The sequence below is a fragment of the Chelonoidis abingdonii genome, chromosome 17 (assembly GCF_003597395.2).
Source record: "Chelonoidis abingdonii isolate Lonesome George chromosome 17, CheloAbing_2.0, whole genome shotgun sequence".
Taxonomy (NCBI): domain Eukaryota; kingdom Metazoa; phylum Chordata; order Testudines; family Testudinidae; genus Chelonoidis; species Chelonoidis abingdonii.
The window spans coordinates 11252904-11275474 of record NC_133785.1 but is presented as its reverse complement, the minus strand read 5'-3'; the positions used below and the strand labels follow the sequence as shown (position 1 = coordinate 11275474).

Here is a 22571-nt window from a genome sequence, read left to right as displayed (position 1 = left end):
CTAAGAGCAGCCTGTGTCTGTGTGTGCAGGGATGGGGACCTGGGATATGGGGCCTTTCCCTTCTGGGGGGGCGACAGCTCGGATCCAGCCCCAGAGCAATCAGACTAGCTGGCTTGGGGAGAGGATGAGGGGCAGGGAACAGGATACAGGGCTATTCCCTCATTTCTAGTTCAGGCAGCTAGTGCTGCATGGGTTACGCGTGGGACAGCTCTTTGGAGATTATATTTGTAACCCCAAGTCCTGGAAACTAGCTCCAGTTGCAATTCTAGAGAAGGGACCGGTGCCGTGTGCTGAGACATCCGGGGGACCGACCCAGCTGTGGTTCTGTCAAAGCCCAGGTTGATTGGAAAGTGGTAGAGAAGCCATTGTGTTTTATATATTGGATGTATTTCAGGGACACCAAACCCAGCTGGGAGAATGTTTGTCCTTGTTTTGATCAATCATCAAGGATCATAAATCCAACAGAATGTATTTTGGACGGGAAACATAAGTACCTTGTCTCTCCCTAGGGTCTCGGTTTACTGTATTAACTCAGGAAAGGAACTCGGGTGGGGTATGGGACTGTTTATACAGGGATCCTGAGACCTGGTCCCCTCTGGGGTGGGGCAAGGGGACTGTTTATACCAGGATCCCTCGCCTGGCGCTGAGATGCAACTGCCTCTGGGCTAGGGCACAGCAGCTGGGTGGTATCTATAGCATCATTTCACAAGATTTTAAGGTAGATAAAGGGGAATCAAATCTCTATTTGAAACTAATAAGCAGGTGAACAGACAGACTAGAATTACCTGGAGCTGGGACATGATGTGCTTGCTGGGGCAAACATCCTGCCGTGGGCACCTCCACGCACTCTCGATTGACCGTGAGTTATCAGCATTAAGTGGTATCAATGGGAGTGGGGGTAGGGGAGCCCAGGCCCAGAACTGCCAAGGGTGACAGATTGAGATTGAAGTGCAGGGAGCTGGAGGGAATGAGAGAAAAGTTGCTGTTTCCTGTTGTCCCCAGCAGGTGGCAGAGTTTATCCACGATTTGCATTGCTGCTGGCATGGAGCAGGGCTTGGGGAGATGGTGGCTAACACTGCTGCATGGGGGCCCCGTTTGGGGCTCTGCCAGGGCCATCCCAGACCACACCCCATGCTGGCCAACAGCTCCCACCCGCCAGCTAATGGAGCAGCCACTGGCCTTTGTTTGAGCCAGCCACAGGCTTACACTGCCTTGAGCTAGACAGCAAGAAAGGATGTGTGACTGGGGGGCAGGTGTGGGGTATGTGATACAGGTGTGGTGCGTGGATAGGGTGCAGTGCGTGCATGGGGGTGCAGGTGTAGTGTGGGGGTATGTGGATAGGGATTCAGGTTTGGGGGTGCAGTGTGGTGAGTATGGGGTTGGGGTGCAGTGTGTGTATGAGGGATGTGGTATGGGGGGTGTGTGGCTGTGCAGGGGGGCTCAAGGTGTGGATGGGTGTGCAATGGGGGGTGCAGGTGTGAGGTGGAGCAATGTGGGGGATCTGGATAGGGGTTCTGGGGTGTGTGGATGGGGTGCAATGGAGGGTGAAATGGGTGGCGTGGGATGTGGATGGGCGTGCAGTGGGGGGTGCAGGTGTGAGGTGGAGCAATGTGGGAGGTCTGGATAGGGGTTCTGGGGTGTGTGGATGGGGTGCAGTGAACGGTGTGGGATGTGGATGGGTGCAGTGGAGGGGTGCAGGTGTGAGATGGAGCAGTGTGGCAGGTTCTGGGGTGTGTGGATGGGGTGCAATGGGTGGCATGGGATGTGGATGGGGTGCAGTGGGGGAGTGCAAGAGTGAGGTGGAGCAATGTGGAGGGTCTGGATAGGGGTTCTCTGGGGGGTGCGGATGGAGTGCAAGGGGTACAGTTTGTATGTGGGGGTGTGGCTGGGGTTTTCTGGCCAGTCTCGTCCCTTCCCATTCATTCTCTGGCTGTGGGTGGCACCCCTGACCCAGCCAGCCACCTCAGCTCCCTGCCCAGCCCTTGGCGGAGGGAGGCCCCACTTCTCTGTGTCTCTGCAGCCAACACTTCCCACCTGGCCTGATCCTGGGTCCTCAGGCCCCTCAGTGCTGGGGAGGGGCAGCTCAACACCGCAGGAATGGAGTCCTCTGGGACAGCTGTGGGACTGATGTCAAGAAGCCTCCCCGCCCCATGCACACCCTTTCCCCTCTTCCCGAGGAGCTCAGCTCTGCTGGCCCTGGCCCCTCTGCCTGGGCCGAGTTAATGCCCAAAGGGATGGAGTTTGTTTGACACCTGGCTAGGAATGGGGTTGAGACCTGGCAAACTTGTTCCATGTGGGGGCTGCATGGTTGAATCAGAGCAAGCCACTGAGGGGAAAGGCCCCATGTCCCAATCCCCCTGTCCTGGGGCTGGATCAGCAGGAGAGAGGAAGGAGTTGGGGTCAAGGAGTGAGGGGAAATGTTTAGCTGGGGGATGGGGAGGGACTGAGAGATATGGGGAGAAATTTCCCCCCATCTTTTCCCTGGGGGGTTAGTACTCCCTGTTCATTCCCCCACAAAGCACCCCACTCCCAGGGAATGATGGTTCCTTGCTTGTTGATGCTGCTGCTGCCATAGCAACGTAAGAGAGTCTCTAGGAGACGGGTTCCTGTTGCTAGGGCTGCGTGGGCGAGGGATGGAGAGGAGGCTGCTGCAAAATGGTGGGATGGGAGGTCAATCCCACATGGGGGGCTGTGCCCATTTACACACACATACACATCGCCCCCACCCCACCCAGAGACATGGACACCCTTCATGCCCACAGAACGTCCCGAAGACACGCATTGCCCCCACGAACACGCAGCCCTGTGAGACATGCAGTGCCCCATTCACATGCAGTCCCCCCAGAGACATGCATCTCTTCCATGCACACAAATCACTCTCATGCACACAACCCACCCAGGCATAGATCACCCACAAGCATACACACCTACCCCCAAATACACAGATCCACACCACCACCACCACACCACATACACACATGGATCTCCCATCCACATGCATCTCCCCAGGAAGAAGTGGCACTGCCCTGCACATGAATGCCCCTACACACTCAGACCTACAGGGACAGATCTAGAGCTGTTACTCATGCCTCCCCTCCCCTTCCCATTTTGCTGGGCATGACTCTGGTGCATAGGTCCTGGCATGGTTGGGGCATGGTCTCTGTCCCCATCTACCCCTACCTCTGTGCTGCCAAGCCAAATCTCACCCCCAGCACCTGCTCTGAGGAACTGGCCCCAACTGCATCCCAGAATGGAAACTTGCCCCTGGCAGTGGGGTGTTGGGAAGGATTTGTATGAGGGAGGGGGTCTGGGGAGTGGGGTGTAGAGGTCTGTGGGGCACAGTGGGGTGTTGGGAGGGGTTTGTGTGAGGGAGGGGATCTGGGGGTGGGTTGTAGGTCTAGGGGCAGTGGGATGGCAGGAGGGATTTGTGTGAGGGAAGGGGCCTGTGGGATGGGTTGTAGATCTAGGGGCAATGGGGTGTCAGGAGGGCTTTGTGTGAGGGAGGGGGCCTGGGGGGTGAGTTATAGAGGTCTGTAGGGGGCAGTGGAGTATCAGGAGGGGTTTGTGTGAGGGAGGGGGTCTGGGGGTGAGTTGTAGGTCTGGGGGCAGTGGGGTAGAGGGAGGGGGTTTGTGTGAAGGAAGGCTCTGGGGTGGTGTGGTGGGAGGGGTTTGTGTGAGGGGGTCTGGGGTGGGTTGTGAGTTTGCGGGCAGTGGGGGTGGAGAAGGGTTGTGTGAGGGAGGGGGTCTGGGGTGGGTTTTAGGTCTGGGGGCAGTGGGGTGGAGGGAGGGGTTTGTGTGAGGGAGGGGGTCTCTGGATAGGGGATCAGTGGGGAGGTGTCAGTGGGGTCAATGGGAGTGGGGTGGAAGGGTCTGTGGGGGTGGGGTTGTAGAGGTCTGAGGGGTGGAGGGGGAGGAGTCTGGGGGGGTAGGAGAGAGGGAGGGGGGCCACTGTCACACCTTGCTCTGTTGTTGCAGTGAACAATCCCCCTGTACACTGTTGCCTAGGTGATGTGATGCAGGTGGGGAGCAGTGACGTCACAGCTGCATCTCTGCCTTTTTCCTATTTTGGCAGCAAAAAGCAGATTCTCCCCCTCCTGTCCCTGCATCCCTCAGCCGTGGCCGCAGGCTAGAAAGGGACTGAGAGTGAGGGGCCGGGGGAGAGACTGAGCCAACCCTCCAGCTCACACTCCTCTGTCCATCTCTCCCAAAAAACCCTCCCTCCCCCTCTCTATTGCTATAGCGTGGTTCTGCTTCCCTCTTGGTCACCCTGGATCTGAAGCAAGGAGCAGCCCTGGGGGTGCTGAGCTCTGACGTAACTCATTGCTGGAGCTCTCCTCTTGCAGTCAGGGCTGACCCTAGTGTCCCAGTCCTGCCCTAGGGGATGCTGTGTGCACGGAGTGGGATGGGGAGCTCACAGTCAGGGCTGGCCACAATACCCTGCAATTTTCCTCCTCTTTTTATAAACCATGGTAGAGCATTTCTATGCAGCAGTCGGCCAAATGCTTTGTCACACCCCAGAAGCAGCTGCAAGGATCCCTGTGTAAACAGCCCTACATCCCACCTCAAGAGTGGTCGCATCTCAGCTCTGAGTAAGGAATCCCTGTATAAACAGCCTCTGGACCCCACCCCAGAAGTGGCTGCATCTCAGTGCTGAATGAGGGGTCTTCAAGTACATATATAAGCATAGTGCTCTGGGATTGGCAGGTGCTGGGAGCCTGTTATATAACAGCTTGGCGATGCGTGGCTCTCCTCATTGCTGCATCGGAGTGTTAGACACATTTAGACATCTGTAGGTTGCATTCTGGCTTGATTATGTCTATAAAAGTGCAGGTTCGGTCCAACACAATGTCCTCGCCCCAGGACTCGCAGGAAATTGGGCGGGGGGGCGGTTTAAAATAGACTCATTTCATCCTCTGCTATTTTGCCTTTTATTTACTCCTTGTGTTTTCAAAAATAGCTCTGTGAACTGCTGGCTTTTTAATCAGAATTCCTCCCAATTCGGGTCTCAAAGCACCTGACCAGCATATGAATGAGTCGTTTCCTCCAGCACTGACATGCAGCTGCCTCTGGAGTGTGACAACTGTTTATACAGAGACTCCTCACCCAGGTGCTCAGATGCAGTGCCCTCTGGGGTGGGACACGAGCTGTTTCTACAGCTACGCTTCACCTGGTGCTAAGATGCAGCCCCCTCTGGGCTGGGGTATGGGAGCTGTTTCTACAAGGATGCCTCAACCAGTGCTGAGATATAGCCTTCGCTGGGGTGTGAGGGCTGTTTATATGGGAATTCCTTGCCCAGCTCTGAGATACTGCCGCCTCTGAGGTGTGGGGTGGCAGACGTTTAATAGCTCACACAGTGGCGAAGGAGTTTGACAGGGAAGGCTGCCTGCAAGAGGGCAGCCCTAGAACAATATGGCATTGGAGGCAGTATTCGCTTCCTCTTCCCCAGTCTCCTGGGTCAACCACATGAGCCCACCTTGTCCAGTGTTGCTCTCCCCGCTCAAGCGGGGTCTAACGGCGCATCATTCCTGGGAAGGTGTAAAGTCCTATATTGTGTTCCCAGTTCTGGGAGGGAAGTGGGAGCTGGCAGCCATGACACCTGGATTCTGTTCCAAGACTGGGAGGAGAGTGGGGCTAGTGGGTTAGAGAAAGGGGCGGGGGGCCAGTTTGGGCTTGGGCTTGGTGGGAATGAAGAACTAGCCCATTCAAATCCTGAAACCCCATTCTGCATTTGTATTGACAGGTAGATGTTGGGGGTGGCTGGGTCTGAACTTCCCACGCTGGGAGGGCCGCTAGCCAATCCTGCTGGCTCTGGCCCCCCTCTCCTTTCGCACATTAAGTCTATAAAAAGCCTTCAGCCCCTCTGTACTGCGAAGCCTCTTGTGCTGGGAGGTGAAGCTGTGGGTGGGTCTCCATGGCAACTGCTGAGATATTTTCGATGAAGAAGGGACCTTGGTAGATATTTTTCTCGCTCTCCCCTCCTGCGCCAGCGGGGGACGCAGGGGGACGTGAACGTTCAGAGCTATATAAAACCTGGGAGTGGGGCTAAAAATAGGAGCAAAGAGCCTTTTTTGGTGGGGTAAAGATGCTGATGGCAATGGGGGGGCACCTTCTTTCAGCCCTTCGGGGAGCCACAGAGCAACAGCAGCCAGACTAAGGCAGGGGTGTGTCATCCCCACTCTTCAGCACCCCCAGTCTAACCCACTAGCCCCCTGCCCCAGAACTGGAAACATAACCGACTGAAAACACTAATAGAAAACACACAGTCATGGTGCTCTAGGAAGGACAGCCCCCAGAGCTCATTCCTAAACCCCCAAGCCAGCCAGTTCCCTCCCTGGGGCCCAATTGGATCAGATGCCCCCCAGAGGGGAGTGAACCTGTACCCCATTCTCTGTCCTCCCTGAGCCAGCCTGTCCCCATCCCTGGAGCAAACCTATTCCCCTGAGCCAGCCAGCCCTCTGTATTGTGCAGGGGTTCTGAGCGAGATGGGAGATTGGCAGCCTGGACAGGGGAGTAGAAATCGCTCATGTTGTGTTATCAAAAGCAACAGGTGGAATGTGGCAGGAGGTGATTTTATTTAAGCAGGGTAACACAATGGCTCCTTTCCATACATTCACTGTCCCCCCTCCACATGCCCTCTTCACAGCCTCCACTCACTGCCATTGTGTCTACGCCCTTGGTCAACAAACATGCACTCCCACCAATCTATCCTCTCCCTGGGTTCTGACGTGGATGGGACACTTGCAAGCTGCATTTAGAAACAGTTACCTGGAAAATTGTCTTCAGCACTGGATCATCATCAGGACATTCACCAGCGCCTGATAAAAGGAGTCTGGAAATGAGGGCAGCTCCCAGGTAGAGCTAGCCAAGGCCTAGACATGGGCCCTTTCCCCTCCAGGGGTGCCAGCCCAGATCCGGCCAGGGATTGACTGGCTTGGGGGCAGGCAATGGCATATGGGGCCTTTCCCCACTAGGGGGCACTAGCTCTGATCCAGTCCCAGGAAGCGGGGTCTGGCTGGCTCAGAGGGGTTGGCAGGGGAGTGGGATACAGGGCCTGTCATTTCTAGGGTGCTACAAGCCTATGTGGGTGTGGGGATAGCATCCTGCCTGTGCCTGTGTCATGGCATGTAATGGCCGGCATATCGGTATGTGTCTGTGTGATGACTCACAAGCCAGTGACTCTCAGCGTGTGTTGTATGTCAGTGCATGACAGCTTGTGTGTCAGTGTGTGCTACTCCATGTTGGTGCATCAGTTCCTAGTGGAGCGTGTGTCACTGTTTGTCACTCCATGTCGGAGCACGAGGTCCATGCCTGACCATGCTGAGCTCCCCTCTCAGGGTAAAATGGTGTCTGGCTGGGAGAGAAGGCAATGTCCCCCTGTCCTGTTGCCAGCTGGCTGGCACTGCCTATCCCCTCCCCCGGCCTGGCTCTGGCAGGGACTGGCTGTTACGGGGCTGAGTCGCTGAGCCACTCACTAAATCACACGGACTCCAGAGCTATTTTTAGTCTTCTAGGTTTCTCTTTTTAGTTGCTTGATTCAGATCCTGAATGAAACACCGAGGGGGCGGGGGGGGATGAGAGGGCCCAGCAGGCTCCCAGAACAGATGGGCTTGGGATCAGCAACCTCACCCTTGGTCCCCTCTCTCCACCAGGAGGTGACGCAGCAGTGATGCACTCTGAGTCATCTGGCTCCCAAATTCCAGCCACAGCTGAGGAGCAGAGCTAGCGAAACCCCCTTTCCACCTGCCCACAGGGCCATGCCACCCCCCGCCCCACTTCACACATACTAGAGATGAGTACAGAGAGAAGATGGGCTGTGGTTTGCAGCTCATTGGGAAGAGGGGGGCCTTTTCAGGACAAGGCTGCAGGGAAATAGCACTACACCCCATCCAGTGGGAGGCAGCAGGCAGAGGGGGCCTGGGGGGCAGGGGCGAGAAAGCCTGAAAACACAGCAGCTCATGTGGGGGGGGGGCTCCCAGCAGGGTTAGGTGGGGTCCTGTGTTTGGACTTAGAGGGCACAGGGTTAAAAGGGGCACTGGTGGGGGTGGGGCTCTTCCTCTCGGGGTAAAATGGCTCCTGGAAAGGAATCCTGGCCCTAGGACTCCGTGGACGATGGTGTATGGAGCCTGCCCTTTCTATAGCAAAAAGAAAAGAGAGCGAATGAGGTATGTGGCCTTCCCCTCTAGGCAGCGCTGGCTGCTATCTGGCTGCGGACTGGGGGCATTGGCTGGGCATAAGATTCCAGGAATGGGACATAGGACCTTTCCCCTCTAGGGAAACCAGCTCTGATCAAGTTCCTGGGCAGGGAGGAGTGGCTGGCTGACGGGAGGTGGGCTGTGGGAGATGAGCAGAGAGGCTGAACAGGCCACAGAGCCCAAACTCTGGGCAGGTGGTCGTGGGGTCTTGCTTTGGCACTGCCCCTGGTTGGAGACATTTCCCGGGATGCCGAATGCTGCTCTGGTGTCAGCAGAGCTTTAAGGTCCCCTTGGGCCAGCCCCCATTCAATAGCTCGCTGCCCACCCCAGGCCCAACCCTGCTGGTGCAAAGTGATGACCCCAAGGGAACCACATCGATCCCCCAGCTCAAGATCTGGTCCTGTAGCTCAACCAAGAGACATGGGGCCATATCAGCACCACAGCTGGCCCTGGGCTGGGTGCCCTGGGCTTGCCCCACAGCACATCATCACCCGGAGCTCCTAGCCAGAGCTCCTGAGCCACTCACTCACCCTCTGGAGGGACTGGGCTGGGACCAGCTGGCACATGCCATTCTTCCCCTTGCCCGCATCCTGCATAGTAAGAAGAGAAGAGGTTAACCTCTAGTGCCCTGTGCTTCAATTCCAGTAGAGGTGATGTCCGGTATATAGAGCAGGGAGCTAGGGGGTTGGGACTCCTGGGTGGGGAGTGAGGTCTAGGGCATTAGATCAGGGAAGCTGCGGGTGTCAGGACACCTGGGTTCTATCCCTGAGTCATTCCATTTACCAAGGCACTGGGTGAAAGGTGCTGTTTACTTGCCACGCATCCTTCTTGTGCCTTCTCCTAAAGTCAGAGACTCCCCAAAATAGATTTTCTCAGCCTAGGCTGAAAGCAGCCATGCGGCATTGGCAGGGTGCGGGCTGCCTCTCCCAGTGCTCAGCTCTTTCCTTTTATAGGAGCTAAGGCTGCGGGTCCACCCCCACAATCCAAAGACTCTTTTCTAATTCATGATGCGCCCACTCAGCTCGGAGCTGAGCTGGGTTACGCTGCGAGGGCACAGCCCTAGATAACAGGCTGACGTCGGTGCTGCGAGCCAAAAAACAGAAAAAAGCTCCCATTGTGTCTATTTATAGCATTGCATTCCTAAAGGATAGAAAGCTGGTGGCTGTCTTCCCACAACTCAGATCAATAGCGTCCTATAATACACCCAAGGAAGCTGACTCCGAGACACCCGCCCCAACCACTAGATCCCACACTGCTCACAGACATAGATGCTGGAACACGGGGAGCTGGGGGTGCTGCCTCACCCCTTGGCTTGAAGTGGTCTCCATTATAGCCAGGGTTTACAGTTTGATTCAATGTCTCTCAGCACCCCCACTATACAAATTGGTCCAGCATCCCGGCTTGCAGAACCAGGGCTAGAACCCAGGCATCCTGGCTGCCAGTCCCCCTGCTCTAACCCATTAGACCCCCACTCCCTTCCCAAACCCAGGGATAGAACTCAGGAATCCTGACTCCCAGCTTCCCCTGCTCTATCCCAATAGACACCCCTTCCCTTGCTCTAGCGGATTACAGCAGGGTGGGCTGGGAGCCCCAGGACTCCTGGGTTCTGTTGGCAGCTCTGGAAATGCCAGGTTTTTAACTAAACTACCATCTTGCAAAACAGAAGAGTGGAGAAATTCTGCAATAGGCTCGAATCTCCAGAGGGCCCCATCCCTGCACAGGGAATTTGCTGAGACTTGCTGTTGTACTTTGCAGTGAACAGGTCATCTGAGAAACTAGATCCAAGGCCTAGCCCTTAAAAGGTGACTTTGGAAAATTGTATCATTCCTTAAACTGCCTAAATAAGGAAAGCAGTGTAAAACAACCCATAGACAGCAGCCCTCATGTGGGTGCTACGGGTGTCCCAGTTCTCTGCAGCATTAGAAATCAAAGAAGTGTGCAATTAGCTGGGAGAGATTTCCAAAACAGGTGCAAAGGCTTTCTGGGCAGCGAAGGGTTAGTCAGCTCAGTACTTTCTTTCCTAATAAGGAAGATGAGATTATGCAAAACCTAACTACCCAATTTAGGTTACTCCATTGAGCGTGGTACTTCAGCTCTGTCGCTTTGCATTTGACACAATTGCTCTCCTAACAATGCGACGCACACACACACACACAGAGTGGTGTGGGTATTCTTTGGGCTTTTCAGAAGTTGGCTTTATTTTTATCCCCTTTGGAAAAACATTATTTTAATGGCACTAAGATTAGCAAAAGCAACCCCCCAAACTCACCCAGCATCGCCCTGTGGAAATGCTCTTAACTTCTGGAGAGACATGCTACCTGGACGGGGTGGAGGGAGGGCGTAATACAAGGCCTCTGTATGGAAAGGCAAAGAAAAGGAAAACTGCAGCCATCAAATGGAGTTCGTTGTTTACAGACCAAAAAGATAGTTTTTAAAGAATCTATCAAATATATCCCTCGAGACAATGTTTGCATATTTTAGATTAGATAGCTAGATAGATGGTGTGGATGGATGGCTAGATAGATGGGTGGATGGTATGGGGCTGGGTGGATGGCATAGGGATGGAAGCTAAGGGGGTAGATAGATGGAGTGGGGATCTACTAGATGGAATGGAGAAGGGTAAATAGAGGGGTAAATAGATGAAAGGGGAATGGATGGGTGAATAGATGGGTAGATAGGTAGAAGGGAGATGAATGGATAGAGGGGTAGATAGATGGAAGGGGATGGATGGATAAACAGGTAGATGGAATCAGAATGGATGGATATATAGGGAGTAGGTAGATAGAAGGGGATGGATGGATAGAGGGGTAGATACAAAACTACTTAAGTCCCAGGCAGACTGCAAAGAGCTACAAAAGAATCTCACAAAACTGGCTGACTGGGCAACAAAATGGCAGATGAAATTAAATGTTGATAAATGCAAAGTAATGCACATTGGAAAACATAATCCCAACTATACATATAAAATGATGGGGTATAAATTAGCTGTTACCAGTCAGGAAAGAGATCTTGGTGTCATTGTGGAGAGTTCTCTGAAAACATCCACTCAGTGTGCAGCAGCAGTCAAAAAAGTGAACAGAAAGTTGGGAATCATTAAGAAGAGGATAGATAATAAGACAGAAAATATCATGTTGCCTCTATATAAATCCATGGTATGCCCACATCTTGAATACTGTATGCAGATGTGATCATCCCATCTCAAAAAAGATATACTGGAATTGGAAAAGTTTCAGAAAAGTGCAACAAAAAGTATTAGGGGTGTGGAATGGCTTCCATATGAGGAGAGCTTAATAATCCAGGGACTTGTAAGCTTGGAAAAGAGAGGACTGAGGTCTATAAAATCATGACTGGTGTGGAGAAAGTGTTATTTACTCCTTCTCATAACAAGCAAACTAGGGGTCACCAAATGAAATGAATAGGCAGCAGGTTTAAAACAAAGGAAGTATTTTTTCACACAACACACAGTCAACCTGTGGAACTCTTTGCAGAGGATGTTGTGAAGGCCAAGACTATATCAGGATTCAAAAAAGAACTAGATAAGTTCATGGAGGATAAGTCTATCAATGGCTGTTAGCCAGGATGGGCAGGAATGGTGTCCCTAGTCTTTGTTGCCAGAAGCTGAGAATGGGCAGCGGGGATGGATGCCTTGATGATTACCTGTCTGTTAATTCCCTCTGAGGCACCTGGCATTGGCCACTGTTGGTCTGACCCAGTATGGCCATTCTTATGTAGATAGATGGAAGGGGAATGGATACATAGAGGGGTGGATGGATGTATCGATAGAGGGGTAGATAGATGGAGGGGGTGGATTTATAGGGGGTAGATAGATGGAAGAGGGATAGAGGGGTAGATAGATGGCAGAGGTGGATGGAGAGAAGGGTAGATAGATGGAAAGAGGATGGATGGATGGATGGATAGTGGAGTAGATAGATGGAAGGGGGATGAATGGAGAGAAGAGTGGATAGATGGAAGGGGGATGGATGGATGGATAGAAGGGTAGATAGATGGCAGGGGTGGATGGAGAGAAGGGTAGATAGATGGAAGGCAGATGGATGGATGGATGGATAGAGGGGTAGATAGATGAAAGGGGTGGATGGAGAGAAGGGTAAATGGATGGAAGGGGATGGATGGATGGATTGAGGGGTAGATAGATGGAAGGGGGATGAATAGATGGATTGGGGGTAGATAGATGGAAGGGGATGGATGGATAGATAGAGAGGTAGATAGATGGAAGGGAGATGGATAGAGGGGTAGATAGATGGAAGGGGGATGGATGGATGGATTGAGGGCAAGACAGATGGAAGGGGGATGGATAGAGGGGTAGATAGATGGAAGGGGGATGGATGGATGGATTGAGGGGTAGATAGATGGAAGGAGATGGATGGATGGATAGATAGAGAGGGAGATAGATGGAAGGGGGATGGATAGAGGGGTAGATAGATGGAAGGGGGATAGATGGATGGATTGAGGGTAGATAGATGGAATGGGATGGAAAGATAGAGAGATAGATAGATGGAAGGGAGATGGATAGAGAGGTAGATAGATGGAAGGGAATGGATGGATTGAGGGGTAGATAGATGGAAGGGGGATGGATGGATTGATAGGATTAAATTAGATTCCCCTACAGAACACTTCACCAAGAAGTCAGTGTAAGAGTTAATGTTTGACTCTGGGAAGGAGCAGGGGCAGACTCAGCCTGGAGCTAGATGTGATTCCAACAGTCAAGTCTCTCTCTGGCTGCTTTTCTCCTAATTCGGTGCAGTGTGTTTCTGTGCCTGCCTCCTCCACTCCCCCTCCCTCACTTGAGCACGTCACTGAGGAGAGAGTGACGTGTGGCTCCCCCAGCACATAGAAGGAGGGGGGAGAGGGGAGGAGGGAGCAGCTTCGCAGCCATGTCTCTCCATTGATCTGAGCAAATCTTCCCGCCCCACTTTCCTTGCCATGCCAGTGCCCACACTCCCAGCAGCCTATAAAAGCCGGGATGCAGGCTGAGGCTCTCAACCAGATCTGCCGGGAGGAATCTGGGAGCCACACAGCCAGCCAGACGGACCGATCGACCGACCGCCGCCGAGCGTGGAGAAGCCCAGATGTACCGCTCCACCAAGGGCGCCTCCAAGGCACGGCGGGACCAGATCAACGCAGAGATCCGCAATCTCAAGGAGCTGCTGCCCATCCCGGAAGGGGACAAAGTTCGGCTCTCCTACCTGCACATCATGTCACTGGCGTGTATCTACACCCGCAAGTCCATCTTCTTCGCCAAAGGTAACCAGCCCCAAGAGTGTGTGTGTGCAAGAGCCAGGGAGAGAGAGGCGCGTTGTCTGTCTGGCACTGGGCAGGGAGAAGTGAGGAGCCAATGTGCCCGGGCAGACACCTGTTAGACACCAGTGCGCGGTGGGTGTCTGGCTATGGGGCGCCTCCAGCCAATGGGGCTGGGGTAGGGGTAAAAGGCTGGTGGCACTGTCCGTGGTGCTGAAGCTACATGGCCTTGGGGCACTGCGTCCAGGTCGCTGTCCATGGCTCTGAAGCTGCAGGCTCCCGAGTCAGTGGCTGCAGCGGGTCGCTGTCCATGGTACGGCCGGGCTGCAATGCATGGAAAGGGCTTTGTATCCTGATTCCACCTCCTCTTCTACAACAGGTGCCCTGGGAGGGCTGGAGAGCCTGCTGACATCCCAGGACCTGGAAGAGTTCGTGCAGACGCTCCCAGGCTTCCTCTTGGCGTTCACCGGCGAAGGGAAGCTGATCTACGTCTCGGAGAACGTAGCCGAGCACCTGGGACATTCGATGGTGAGGGCTGGGGCGAGCTGGTGGCTGGTGGTGGTTATCCACACACCGACTCTTCCGCTCCTGTACATACTACAGAGCTGGGGGAGAGAGGGGATGCGTATGGGATGGATGGATAGCTAGAGGGGTGCATGTGGAGATCAATCGATCAATAGATAGATATGGGGATGGATAGGTAGAGGAAGGACTGTTTCTAGAGTTAACCAGTGAGGATCTCACTGTGTATTTCCCCTGTGCTTGTTGTTAAGCAGTGTTTCTAACACAGACACTGATCGCTTGTGGAGCATAAACACAGAGCTACCTGCCAAATGCCGATCTGTGTTATATGACCACATAGAAATCCTGGCACAGTGATGTGTGTTGCCAACTCTTGGTCTTCAGCTCTGAGCAGCCTGTTCCTTGTGTTGCATGGCAGCGTGAGCTAACATCTCGCCATTACCTCATCCCCCAGGTGGACCTGGTAGCCCAAGGAGACAGTATTTATGACATCATTGACCCCACTGACCACTTTGTGATGAGGAATCAGCTGGCGCTGCCCTCCCCGACTGATACAGGTGGGTCCCTGTGTGATTGGGGCTTGCATTGAAATTATTCTGCATCCAATGCCACTTGGGAAGAGCATGAAAACTGAGAAAGGGCAGAGCGGAGGATCTGAGCAGCCAGCCAAGGAGGGACAGAGGGTAGAGACATCCATGCAGAATATCCAAATAGACAGAGAAAAGGGAGAGAGTGCAGCCACTATGGAAATCTGAGAGGGGGAGATGGATGGGCGGCTAGATGGGTGGATGGGTTTATATAAGGCTGGGTGGATAGCTAGAGATGGGCATGTGAGGATAGATTCATTCCTGTACTAATCTAATATTCCTGGAGGTGACACTCCCCAGTGCATTAAGTTATTCTCCCTCCCTGTGTGCCCAGGCTCCTTACGTTTGCCCCACACACTCACCTTCTTCTCCCCTTGCTGATTTCCAGACCGATTGTTCCGGTGCCATTTCAACACCTCCAAGACCGTGCGGCGCCAGAGTGCGGGGAACAAACTGGTGCTAATCCGAGGCCGCTTCCATCAGCCACCGCCTGGCTCCTACTGGTCCACCAACCCTGTCTTCATGGCCTTCTGTACCCCACTAGAGCCCAAGCCACGACTCAGCCACAATTCACTCTTCCTGGCCTCCTTTGAGAGCCGGCACACCAAGGACCTGGCCATCCTGGACATCTCAGAGAGGTGAGGAGGGGCTCAGCTTTCAGCACAGGGTGAGGATGGACCTTCTGGCATGTCCTGATTTAGGGCATAAGGAGTTGTGTGAGGGGATGAGGAAGAAAATCAGGGGGTGGTTACCCCATCTCTGTGGGGTGCCTTTAACCCTGCTCTGGGCAGTTATAAAAGATGGGGTACCAGGATAGATGAGCCCCTGATCCGGTCAGGGGCCCTGATCATGTCAGGAGCTCCACAGATGCAGAATGAGAGACAATTCCTGCTCCATCTGTTCAAAGTTCAGGAGGGGAAACAGAGGCTGCAAGAATGGGAAGGAATGGCAGAGCTGGGAGGAGAACCAGGAGTCCTGGCTCCACCTCTAACCCACTAGACCCAACTCCCTTCCCAGTGCCAGAAGTAGAAGCCAGGTGTTCTGAGTCCCAGCTCGGTGCTGCTCTGTGGATCGTTCTCCACTCCTTGTGAGTGCTCAATGATCTCCTGTGCTTGGCTCCCCTGCAGTGTGATCTTCCATCTGGGCTTTGAGAAGAGTGAGCTCCTATGCCGGTCGTGGTACAGCCTGATGCACCCAGAGGACTTGAGCCATGCCTCAGCTCAGCATTGCCGCCTGTGTGAGTATCCCCTCCTTTCCCCACAAGCGACTGAGGGCTGGGCTGGCTTCTGAGGATCCATGACACTAACCCCCTGCCCTCTTTCTCCCCCTGCAGTGGGCGATGCTGGTGAGCCCCAGGTGGAAATGGTCATCCGACTCCAGACCAAGAATGGTGTCAGCTGGGTTTGGATCTACTCCCTGGCACGCATGGAGAGTGCTGAGATCCCCGTCACCTGCCACAACTACATCATCAGGTAACTACATGCAACCAACCTCTTCCTGGGTTACAGGGCCCCAAGCCAGGCTGAGGGTCCTGGGCTCTCAGCAGCTTCTGGGGTCAGGTCCTGATTTGGTTTAGGCTAAAATCCAGGAGCCCAAGGCAGGGTCAGGGACCCCATCAGGCAGGGTGTTGCATAGCCCCTGACAGAGATCAGACCCAGCATGAGAGACGGTCCCTGCCCCAGAGAGCTCACAGTCTAAATAGACAGATGGTGTGAAGGGAAACTGAGGCCCAGAGAGGGGAAGGGGCCTGCCCAGGGTCGGGGGCTAGGAATAGAACCCAGGCATCCTGACTCCCTGTCCAGAGCACGGTTTGTGTGTCTGGTGCAACAGGTGGGTGTATTGGAGAGCCCCGGGCTGGGGGGATCACTCCTACCAGCTCCAGCACTAACCCTGCCTCCCTTTGGTTGCCAGTGACTCAGAAGCTTGGTGCCTGCGTCAGCAGCTGGCCTCAGAGGAGCCGCAGGTGGCCTACGTGCTAAGTGCCGCACCACCCTACTCTGAGGGGCTGCTGTCCCCGGCGCAGCTCTCCAGCCCCGACCAGGTCTTCACACCCCTGTCCAGCACACCCACCGGTGCTGCCCCAGTGCCCTCCTTTGATTTTGCCAACCTGGAGTATGCAGAGGGCACCAGCCTGAGCCATGAGGGAGCATCGATGGCCATGGAGCTGGGCAATCTCTCCTCCATGGAGGAGGCCCCCAGCACCACCCAGGGCCATCCAGGCAAAGACACCGAGTTCAACTACGTGTTCTTCCCCACTGCCTACAAGCCGGCCTTCCAGAGGGACAACCCAGGTGGCTCTGCCAAGGACTTTGTTTGCACGCCTCCCTACACGCCCCACCAGGGCTGCACCTTCATGTTCGGGACCCAGGAGTCCTACCCTCCCACCACAGCCACCTCCCCTCCCACCACCACTTCCTCCGAGCTTCTCTACCCTCCGGAGAACTGCAGTGCTCTCTATGAGAAGTTGCCGCCCACTCCTGACAGCCCCGGTAATGGGGATTGCACCGTCATGACACTGCCGGAGGTCAGAGCCCCCCTCTATATTGATGTGCCCATGGTGCCAGAGGGGGTGCTCACCCCGGAGGCCTCACCCATCAAACAGACCTTCTTCAGATATTCTGAAAAAGAAAAGACTGAGATTGACCTGCTGGCCAGGCACATCAGCAGCTTGGCTGAAGACTTCAGCTCCTTCCACTCCACGGAGCTCTCCCTCCAGGCAAAGCAAGACCAGGTCAGCCGCAGCTCCTCCCTGCCGGCCGGCATGCCCAGCCCCAGCCTGGACTTCCAGCCCCTCAAGAGCTGGAGGAGCATTGACTTCTCCTTCCTCTCCTGCCCCGAGGAGAGCCTCCTGGAAGAGGACTCCATGGAGAACCTTCTCCAGGACCTGTCCACCTCTCTGTTCGAGAAGAGTGGCACCGGTGTCCGGTGCCCCCTCCACCACCACTTCTGTGGTGGGAACGTCAGTAGTCCACTAAGCTTGGACACCGAAGAGAGCGGCAGTGGGACCTTGGCTCCCTCGCCCTCCACGGACCTGTCTCCAGAAGAGCAGTGCTTTCTGGAAGAACTGGCCTCCTATGAAACAGTCTTTGAGATATGTGCCTCAAGGTCGCCCTGTGATGGGTTAGATGAGTTGTATCAACTCCAGAGCCACCTGCAAGACAGCTTCCATGAAGGTAAGGGGCAGAGGCAGTGCCAGCTGGGGTGGAGGGTCAGTGCAGGAACTCAGGCTGCATGGATATGGATTGTAGGGATACCCTGTTGGCCACCCATTTGCCCCCACCATGGGGCACATCACTCTTCCAGGGGGGCAACCCTGCACTATAGCACATCTGCCACCAGTTAAGGCACATGCATGCTGCCCCCCTCCCTCCAAAATGTAGCCTGCCCCTCCCCGGTTACACTTGCCACGGCTCCAGTTCGGCTGGGTGGCCATTTCCAAGACTGCTTCCAGGACACTATGTAAGGCAGCTAGATTGAGATTGGGAGCCCTTCACACCAGGCACTGCACCAATCCTGACCGAGATCAGGGTCTCCGTGAGCCTGGGCACTGCACAGACACAGTCCCTGTCCCAACAAGATCACAAGCTCTAGACATAGGCAGGATTATCCTCCCCTTTTTACAGATGGAAAGTGAGGCCCCAGAAGAGTCAGGGACTTGCCCAGTGTCACATGGGGAGGCAGCCATGGAGCTGGGAACTGAACCCAGGTGTCCTGAGCACTAACCTGTGGCATTCATCCCAAGGCCAGCATTGCATGATGCTTCCACCTGGGGACAGCACATGAGCAACTGGGCTGGCAAGGGATTGAGAGAGTGAGGGCCTGACTCTAGTGGGTTACAGCTGAAGGGTTGGGAGCCAGGACTCCTGGGTTCTCCCCCAGCTCGGAGAGGACTAGCCATTAAAGCAGGAGGCTGGGAGCCAGGACTTCTGGGTTCTATCCCAGCTCGGAGGGAACTAACCGTTACAGCAGGAGACTGGGAACCAGGACTCCTGGTGTTATCCCAGCTCAGGAGGGGAGTGGGATCTAGTGGGTTAGAGCAAGGAAGCTGGGAGCCAGGACCCTTGAGTTCTGCTCCCAGTACTGAGTGAACAGGGACTAGTGGTTAGCGTATAGGATCAGGACTCTTGGGTTCTACTCCTGATCCTGTCACGCTGCATGTGTGAGTTTCCCCCCTGTGAAAGTAGGGGAGAATAACCTCTCCCAGGGAGCTATCCTGGGAGGAAAGTTGTGGAGCAGGTCGCCCTCTAGTGGAGATCCATGAGGAGGCTGGTCCTGGCTCCGTCAGGCCTGACAATGGTTGGGGAGAGCATGGTCTGTCTTTGTGGTAGGAGCTGGCTGGGATGCCCCGTGCCCTCTAAACCCCCATCCCCTTTGCTTTGTGTCTCCCCACAGATGGAAGCGAAAGTGACCCTTCGTTCTGAAATAAGTCTGTGACTTACTTCACCAAGTATGGCATATTGTCATATTTTGAGGAGCTTCTTCCACCTATACTCGAGCTGAGACCTGACTCCGTGCACATCCAGAGGGGGCGCCAGGTTGGGCATCCCTGGGGTGAGCTTTGAGTGAAGAACTAGCATTTTTATAACCCCCCCCCCCAAAAGAAAAGACCACCATCATGCTGTCGAAGCTAGAGTTGCCAACCAGAGCTCTTGAAAGGACCATTGTACGTGGCTTTACACATAGAACTGTATTCACTCGTAGTGAGTATATGTATGTAATTTAATAAGAAATACTACAGTCGCCTCTCCCCAAGGCCTGCCCCCCACGTGCATTCAACCCAGCGTTGGAACAAGGCACGGGGGGGCCTGGCTTTGGCCTCCCCACCCCTCTGAAGCCCTAGAGAATGGTGGGCGTAGGTGGTATCTAACCTACCGCAGTAAGGGCCCATGGCTGTTCAGGCGTTTTTTTGGCAATTGCATTTCTGTTCCTGACCAAAAAAAAAAAATCCCTAGATTCAACTGGCCCAGCTCTGATTTTTCTCAGAGCTGCCGGGGCAAAATACAGTGTTTGTGGCTACGTCCATTTCACCATGAGGCTTCTGCTGGGATTCTAGGCTGAGACTGTCAAAGCTGGCTTGATCACAGTCTCTTGCACAGGGGCAGCTGAACAACACATAAAAAGCAAATGTTTAAGTGGGGAGGGTGATTGACAAATGGCCTGGGGATGTGATGGACTCTCCATCATGTGGGCTGTAAACCCAGATTGGGTGACTCTCTCTAGCCTGACCACAAATCACTGGACTCAGTGCTCGGGTAATGGGGTGAAATTCTGCAGCCTGCGTTATCCATGTCAGACAGGATCTGGGCCTAAGAAGTCGTTACCCGAAGGAACTGACATTCCAGCTCCTGGTCCAGTTTTGAGACTCTCAGCGTTGAATGAGATCGTTGTTCAGCAGGAGTCATTTGAATTGTTGTTTCATTTTGAAATGTCACCCATGAATGTTAACTCACCCTGGCTGGAATAATCCCCTGCAAGCATTTTCCAGATCTGAGCTTAACATTGTCACCAGAGTGAGCTACTCGGAATGATTCCTGGCACCAAAACCACCCCTCTCCCTCACCTGGGGCAGGTGGGGCAGGGTGAAATATACCAGTGTAAAACAGAAATGTTTATAGATATAAATATATAGAGATCTTTATTTTTTAAAAAAAAACACAAGAATGATTTTCTAACTTCTCCAGAGTGGGATCCTGAGTTGGGCGCAGTCTCTGTGCCATGACAGGGATATACTGTGAGACATCAGGATGCATGGGTTCCCCCCACTTTTCCTTTCTTTTTGGGGTATTGATAAAAAAAATAAACAAACATTAAGATGTGACGCCCAGAGAGGCGCCATTGTCGCTAACCGTAGAGTTGTCTACGCTCAAGTATCAGGATTGAATCCTCTAACTCTTTACCAATTCGCACATTGCAGAAATGTGGAGTATTGTAAGACACATGTATATTTGTAAAGGAAAACGACGGGATTTCTTTTTTCAAAACAAAAAAGATCATTGTGTCCATCGCTGTACATATATCTCTATATTATATATATGGATCATTGTGCACCAGGTCATGGACAACGTGGAGTCGTTCTTCGGTGTGTGTCGCTGTGAGTGCATTTGTAATGCCAAAATCTTTGTAATAAAACTGAAATTAACAAAAGTGACTTGGGGCGTTTCTTAAGCTGTCTCCTCAGGAGAGGGCGAGTAATTGTATTGTCAGGCTGCATTTGAGATCGGTGGCCTCCTTTGTGCCAGGAGCTACACAGACACCCACCAAGATTGGGGATCCCATTGCACCAGGCTCTGGACAGACCCCAACTGAGATCAGAGCCCTATTGGGCCAGATGCTGCACAAACCTCAACTGAGCCCAGAGCCCCCATGGTGCTGCGCATTGCACAGACCCTGAGATCAGGGCCCCTGTTGTGCCAGGTATCCCCATATCCTGTGAGCCTGAGTAAGGATTCCCTGGTTCTCTGCTACAGGGCATGGCATGGTGGTGACCAAGACCTCCTCGCCCTTACCCCATATTAGCAGCACTGCTGCCCCCTGCAAGGTGAAACTAGACCTGTTCTGCTGTGCATCAGCCCCCATGTCAGCAGCACCAAGGGCACGGTGGCCTAATGCCAAGTTAGTGAGTTAGAGCCTCCGCCCTCAGCACACGGATTAGGTGGGGGATTGCTAACCTGTGGTTGCGGTGATACAGCTACCTCTGGAGTGGAGCACAGGAGCTGTTTATGTCGGGATTCCCTCATCTGGCACTGAGACGTAGCTGCTCCTGGGCTGGGGTGGGGGTGGGGAGGGGCTGATTATACAGGGATCCCTCACCCAGTGCTGAAATGTGGCGGCCTCTAGGGTGGGGCGTGGGAGCTGTTTCTGTAGGGACCCATCCCACATCACCCAGATGCAGATGCCTCTTGGATGGAGCGCAGGAGCTGTATAACAAGCCAAGTGGATGTGGGAAAAACAGTAGACATGCAATATCTGAGTGTTAGTAAAGACATTCTCATAAGCAAACTAGGGAAATATGGTCTAGATGAGATTCCTATCAGGCAGATGTACAACTGGTTGAAAGACCGTATGCAAAAGGTAGTTCTTGATGTTTACTGTGAGACTGCAAGGCCATATCAAGTAGGATCCCTCCGGGGTCTGTCTTGGGCTTGGTACTGTTCAATATTGTAATTAACGACCTGGTTGGTGAAGTGAAGAGGATGCTTATAAAAGTTGCTGGGAGAGGCTGCCCGCAGTGCAAGGCCAAGGTTAGAAATCAGAATAATCTTGAGACATTGGAGAATTGGTCTGAAATCAACAAGATGGAATCCAGTCAAGGCAAGTACAAAGTATCACGTCAGCCAGGAAAGCAAAGGTGCAGTTACAACATGGGACTCGTCGGCTAAGCAGCGGTACTACTGGAAAGGATCAGGGAGGGAGAGTGGATCACAAATTAAATAAGAGCCAACACTGTGATGCTGTTTTGAAAAAGGCAAATCTTCTTCTGGAATGTTGTCACCAGCTGACTGGCCCCTTTACGAGTAATGGGTCCAGTGCCACCTGGGACTCATTCAGCCCACCTCCCCTGTTTAGACACCTGGCAGATAGGTTGTGTGGTTAAAATCAGTCTAGATCTGTATTTATTACCAAGCGATTGTTTGGTAATGCTCCTCCTAGTGGAAATGGCCACACAAGAAGAAATGAAGAATTAAGCTCTCCTCAGCTCCTAGATCAGGGGTAGGCAACCTATGGCACGCATGCCAAAGGCAGCACGCAAGCTGATTTTCAGCGGCACTCACACTGCCTGGGTCCTGGCCACCGGTCTAGGGGGGCTCTGCGTTTTAATTTAACTTTAAATGAAGCTTCTTAAAGATTTTTAAAACCTTATTTACTTTACATACAACAATAGTTTAATAAACGTATTGGAGCATGAGCTTTCATGGGTGAATATCCACTTCGTTGGATGCATCCAATGAAGTGGGTATTCATCCACGAAAGCTCATGCTCCAATAAGTTGGACTTTTGCAGTCTATGGCAATTA

At 53.5% G+C, this 22571-nt stretch overlaps 1 protein-coding gene across 1 annotated transcript; it reads left to right on the top strand.

Moving 5' to 3' along the window:
* Positions 1-13226: 13226 nt before the first annotated feature.
* NPAS4 (neuronal PAS domain protein 4) lies at positions 13227-20647 on the top strand. The gene is made up of 8 exons (XM_032804177.2): positions 13227-13454; positions 13828-13976; positions 14425-14527; positions 14946-15195; positions 15685-15794; positions 15891-16029; positions 16469-17730; positions 18950-20647. The coding sequence occupies exons 1-8, from the start codon at positions 13280-13282 to the stop codon at positions 18976-18978; spliced, it is 2217 nt and encodes a 738-aa protein (XP_032660068.1). The 5' UTR covers positions 13227-13279; the 3' UTR covers positions 18979-20647.
* Positions 20648-22571: the final 1924 nt, after the last annotated feature.

Bases quoted from the DNA above. Each gene is read 5' to 3' on its own strand.
- NPAS4 (XM_032804177.2), top strand. From the start codon at position 13,280: ATGTACCGCTCCACCAAGGGCGCCTCCAAGGCACGGCGGGACCAGATC. The intron at 13,455-13,827 runs GTAACCAGCCCC...CTTCTACAACAG, and splicing joins GTCCATCTTCTTCGCCAAAG to GTGCCCTGGGAGGGCTGGAG. The intron at 17,731-18,949 runs GTAAGGGGCAGA...GTCTCCCCACAG, and splicing joins GCAAGACAGCTTCCATGAAG to ATGGAAGCGAAAGTGACCCT.